The sequence below is a fragment of the Neoarius graeffei genome, chromosome 14 (assembly GCF_027579695.1).
Source record: "Neoarius graeffei isolate fNeoGra1 chromosome 14, fNeoGra1.pri, whole genome shotgun sequence".
In the NCBI taxonomy this organism is placed as follows: Eukaryota; Metazoa; Chordata; class Actinopteri; order Siluriformes; family Ariidae; genus Neoarius; species Neoarius graeffei.
Genome location: NC_083582.1, coordinates 13970748 through 13976747, shown reverse-complemented (window position 1 = coordinate 13976747; position 6000 = coordinate 13970748). Strand labels below are relative to the sequence as shown.

General features: G+C 40.1%; 1 protein-coding gene across 1 annotated transcript in view; it reads right to left on the bottom strand.

Moving 5' to 3' along the window:
* Positions 1–4767: 4767 nt before the first annotated feature.
* irf9 (interferon regulatory factor 9) overlaps positions 4768–6000 on the bottom strand; it is a 28440-nt gene continuing 27207 nt past the window's right edge. Inside the window, exon 10 of the mRNA XM_060939327.1 lies at positions 4768–5223. Coding sequence (XP_060795310.1) covers positions 5071–5223 — 153 coding nt within the window. The 3' untranslated portion in view covers positions 4768–5070. The remainder of the gene's footprint in view (positions 5224–6000) is intronic.

The following is a 6000-nucleotide window of genomic DNA, read 5'->3' as shown; positions in this document are numbered from 1 at the left end:
AAGACTTATTAATGCTTGTCCTGTTTTATTGGATATAACGTATAACAAATGCTTATTTTTAAAAGTATTATAATCTTTTTATATTTTAACGTATTTTAATTTAAATGATGTTTTAGGTTGTTAAATTACAATTTATCGTTCACCTGATTTTTGAATGTTTTACACCACAATAAAGCTAGATTTATATTTAATGTGCTGACATTTGTCTGATTTGAAGTTTCTTTTTTCCTGAAAAAGCTGTTTTCTAATTATTGCCACTTGAAGATATTTTTATTGATCTTTGGGTGTGTTAGGGATAGCAATAGTTCTGAGTTTAATGGCACGATATTAGCATCGTCCATCCATCATCCGTAACCGTTTATCCTGTGCAGGGTCACGGGCAAGCTGGAGCCTATCCCAGCTGACTTTGGACAAGAGTCCAAGGTACACCCTGGACAAGTTGCCAGATCATCACATGTCTGACACATAGAGACAAACAACCATTCACATTCACACCTACGGTCAATTTAAAGCCACCAGTTAGCCTAACCTGCATGTCTTTGGACTGTGGGGGAAACCGGAACACCTGGAGGAAACCCAAGCAGACACTGGGAGAACATGCAAACTCTGCACAGAAAGGCCCTCGTCGGCCACTGGGCTCAAACCCAGAACCTTCTTGCTGTGAGGCGACAGTGCGAACCACTACACCACCGTGCGGCCCCCATATTAGCAACAGCATTAACAACAGGGTTCCCGCGGGGTTTTAAAAGGTAGTTAATTAAAATAGGCTAAATTATGGCCAGTAAAAGGTAGTAAACGTAATCTGACATGGTAGTAAATTTTTTGACCCCCATCCAACTGGGCCTATGTGTTTTCTAATTCGTTTAATTAACCTGCATGCCATAATATCCATAAATTACTACATTTGGGCGAATTTATTTTTATGTATCGAGGACGACCGCAGTGAGGAGTTGGTGGCGCATGCGCATTGAATTCCAATAACGGTCGAATCCAGTATAAATTTATACCAGAGATTGTTTAGTACGAGACTGACTTTGTTTATACGGCTCTAGTCGAATCTATCTGTTGACCCGACTGGCGACATCTGCACGAGAATTAAACAATGGGGAAATGCAAATTTTCAGACCTCTGGCTGGAGGAACCTGATTTTAAAGACTGGCTAAAGGCGGTAGATGGCAATCGGCGAGAGGCGTTCATTGAAAAGTTGATCGAAGAAAAGGTCAAACGACTGAGGCACATGTAATGCGTTGTGTGTGTGTGTGTGCCTGGTGCGTTGTGTGTGTGCCTGGTAGTGATGTGTCGGTCGCGAATGATCCGGTTCAAAGAGCCGGCTCTTTGAAGTGAACGACGGGAGCCGACTCTTTGGTGGGAGCCGAGTTGGGGAGCCGAATTAGTTTTTTGTCCTTAGGTGCCTCAGAGAGAGAGAGAGAGAGAGACAGAGAGAGAGAGATGGCTGGCTGTTTGTTTTCCGACTGAACCCCCCAAAAAACAAAGGCTGTCTGAGGAGTGTGTACAGCTGAAAGTCTTCTCAGAAAGAACATAAAACTTTCATTCATTGGTCAAGAATACTGTAATGGAAAAAAATGTGTATTCGTGTGTAATGTATAAAGTTCTGTGTATTTTATATTGGTAATATAACACAGTTTTGCATTATGTTTGTGAGAAAATAATTTATTAATTGGTAAGTAAGTTTTATTTCTATAGCTAGAACATTGTTACACTGCTATACTTTACAAAGCTTTACAATGGCTACAAAAACTAAAAAATAAAATGGAAAACATCCTATTGATAAAATATAAATAATAATGTAATTAATTAACTAGTTAATTGCAGCAATTAAATAAAAAATAAAATCTCAGGAGCCGTTTGGGAGCCGAAAGAACCGGCTCCTTATAGTAAGAAGAGCCAAAAGAGCCGGCTCCCGAAAAAGAGCCGAAATTCCCATCACTAGTGCCTGGTGCGTTGTGTGTGTGTGTGTGTGTGTGTGTGGGTGTGCCTGGTGCGTTGTGTGTGGGTGTGCCTGGTGCGCTGTGTGTGCACCGTTTGAGGCAATGTGATGAGCAAATCTGCTGTGTGTGTGTGTGTGTGTGTGCCTGGTGCACTGTGTGTGTGTGTGTGCCTGGTGTGCTGTGTGTGCACCATTTGAGGCATCCAAAATGTGATGAGCAAATCTGTTGAACTGTTCAAATGATTAAGATTAACCCTCTAAAACACTGATCTCTGGGAGGAAGGTGTTGACTCTGCCCACGGGCCTTCACGACTACAGGACTGGTGCAAATGACTATCTTAAGCAAACTTGGCAATGTGTTGAGAGACTGCCAAAATAGGGCTTGGGTTATGTGTGTTTTGTATCTTTAGGGTGTGTGTCTTGTCTTTGTCATGTGTGCGTGCGCCTGGTGCGCTTTGTGTGTGTGTGTGTGTGTGGGTTCGTGTTTGCCATTTGACCTGATCTAAATGTAATGAGTTGATGTACCTAAGCACATAAGATTTTTTTGTGCAAATCTGTTCACCTGTGCAAAAGATTATTCCACAAACAAAAGGTTGGCCATCTTGAAACACAAGGTTTAGTGCAAATCTGTGTACCCGTTAAGAGGTTATGGTCCACAGTTTCACAGTTCAATAAAATTATAAATTATATGTGGAAGTTTGTTTTCTTTTATGCAAATATGCATTACTCCATGTGTAGCCCTAGCAATGGGAGGTTCTATTATGCGTCCAAAGGGAAAGAGTTACACTACCGGTACGTTCAGATTTTCTTTCTATCTTGTCTCATCAATCCAACTCTTTGGGTAGAGTTGTCATCTCATTCATCTCATTATCTCTAGCCGCTTTATCCTGTTCTACAGGGTCGCAGGCAAGCTGGAGCCTATCCCAGCTGACTACGGGCGAAAGGCGGGGTACACCCTGGACAAGTCGCCAGGTCATCACAGGGCTGACACATAGACACAGACAACCATTCACACTCACATTCACACCTACGGTCAATTTAGAGTCACCAGTTAACCTAACCTGCATGTCTTTGGACTGTGGGGGAAACCGGAGCACCCGGAGGAAACCCACGCGGACACGGGGAGAACATGCAAACTCCGCACAGAAAGGCCCTCGCCGGCCCCGGGGCTCGAACCCAGGACCTTCTTGCTGTGAGGCGACAGCGCTAACCACTACACCACCGTGCCGCCCGGGTAGAGTTGTCACTAACTTATATGTAGCACATTCACTTGGACTAACACATACACTCAAAGATTACCTTGTTAAATTGTGAGAAAATGTCCAAATCCAAATTGTTGCTGTGGTAGTAAAAAAAAATTGTGAAGGTAGTAAAAAGGTAGTAAATTCAACATAAAATATCTGTAGGAACCCTGAACAAATTAATTATGTTGTAAGCAGTTTATTCCTTGGGGGAAAAATAAATGTTTTTCTTCATTTTAGAATAAATAAAAAATGAACAAGTTGTAATATTCAGACCCATTTTCCCTTTTTTTTTTTACTTACTGTAACTATTCACATTTATTATGTACACACACAAACCCAATTTCCAGAAAAGTTGGGATATTTTCCAAAATGCTAATAAAACAAAAATCTGTGATTTAGTTCATATGAACCTTTATTTCACTGACAAAAATACAAGCTAAAGATTTTACCGACCAACTTATTGTATTTTGTAAATATAAACGAAGTTAGAATTTGACGCCTGCAACACCCTCAAAAAAGTTGGGACAGAGGCATTATTACCATTGTATTACATCACCTTTCTTTTTTTAATAACACTTTTTAATTGGATGGGATCTGAGGATACTATTGTTGCAGTTTTGCAATTGGCTTTTTGTCTTTTTTTTTTTGCTTGATTCAAGACTTCAGCTGCTGAACAGTCCTTGGTCGCCGTTATCTGATTCTCCTCTTCATTATGCACCATACATTCTCAGTAGGAGACAGATCTGGACTGGCAGCAGGTCAGTCAAGCACATCCACTCTGTCTACGAAGCCACACTGTTGTAGCCTGTGCAGAATGAGGCCTGGCATTGTCCTGCTCAAGTAAGCATGTGACTTTATTTGTTACATTAGCATGACTGTTTCTCAAGCCTGAGGGCTCGAAGGTCACAGCCATTCAACGGTGGTTTCTGACCTCGCCCTTTACACACTGAGATGTCTCTGAATTCCCTGAATCTTTTCACAAAATTATGTACTGTAGATTTTGAAAGACCTAAAATCTTCCATTGAGAAATGTTATTTTTTAATTGATTAATAATTCTCTCATGAATTTTGGCACAAAACTGAGCCTTTGGTGGATGCTCCTTTTATACCCCATCATGTTATTGATGAACCTGCTTATTGTGTGGAATCTTCCAAAATGGTGTTACTTGAATATCTGATAAACTTTTCTGTCTTATTTTGCCTCTGTCCCAACTTTTTGTGTGTGTTTTTTTCAAATTCTAACTTTGTTTATATTTACAAAATACAATGAAGCTGGTCAGTAAATCTGTTGAAAATCTTTTCTTTGTACTTTTGTCAGTTAAATAAAGGTTCATGTGAATTAACAAATCACAGATTTCTGTTCTTATTGCATTTTGGAAAATATCCCAACTTTTCTGGAAATAGAGTAAGTAATAAGTCTAAAGTAGCGTAGTAATGCTATTATTTAGTAAACATGTAATTGTAATAAGAGCTTGATTTAAGAGTCTCCAGCATCATGAACTTGAAGAGCAAGAAAAAAAGCCATTCTTTAATAAATCGAGTGTATGGTGCACAAGGAATAAAACCTTCACGATGTGCTGGTCATCATAATTAAATTTTAATGTTTAATTTAAAGTCATGCTAAAATTTGTCAAACAAGAACAATACACAATCATCTCTGTTTAAACAACTTAATATGTAACATTAATAGCAATGGTGTTTTAGCGTGTATTAGTGTTTTACAATAAGAAGCACAAGACTCAATTTGTTAATAGAGAGACGCTAAAGACAGTAATAATGCAATTTTACAGAATATCTCTCAGGAGGAAGCTGAAATGCTCCATGTAGTGCGCACTCTGAAGTATTACTTCAGACATGACATAGACTACAGGAGATCGATTAGAGCACAGGGACAGTCTGTTCAGGAAACTCCACCAGACTGAGTGTGATTTCTCCTGATGGAGACTGCTGGGCTAAACTCTGCAAGAAGGAGATGGACTGTATCCATGCCTGGACATCCTTGATCTGTTTCTCAGCCCAGGGTAGACTGATCTGAGAGAGAGAGAGAGAGAGAGAGAGAGAGAGAGAGATGAGTAGTTATTCTGAAACTGCAGATTTCTTCAGAATGTGTTTAAAAATGAAATAATAGTAATAATACAGGAAATGGCACTTAAAGCAATGACTTGAAACAACTTGAAATAGCATAGTACTCACCAAGATGCTTTTCAGAAAGCATTAGCAACAATCAACATTAGCTTTTACATTGTTACACTAAGATGAGGGCCAGGTTGTGTGATGTGTTACAGCCCCAAAGTTGTATATATAGAGGACATTACACAGTGGCATGAAGATATGAAGTTTGAGTGGTGAACGTATATATCATGAGTGAGTGAAGTGAATGAGTGGAAATATTTTTCAACACGAGAAGATAAACTTCATATCTTCGCGCCACCATGTAATGTTCTTTCTATTATATGAACACATCCACAAAAAAAAAATGCAATTTAAATGGGCCCACATCACCCCTCTGCTGAAATACCCCCACCTTAGACACTGTCATCCAGAACTACCACCCCATTTCTCTTCTCCCCTTCTTGTCAAAGACATTTGAACGTGCTAACCAACTCTGCTCATTTCTTTCACAGAACAACCTCCTGGATCCTCACCAGTCCGGCTTCCGAGCCAGACACTCAACCGAGACTGGGCTTCTCTCAGTCAGTGAGGCACTTCATGCAGCACGCACTGCCTCCCTCTCCTCGGTCCTGATCCTCCTTGATCTCCCTGCTGCATTTGACACTGTTGATCACTCCATCCTCTTATCTTCCTTAT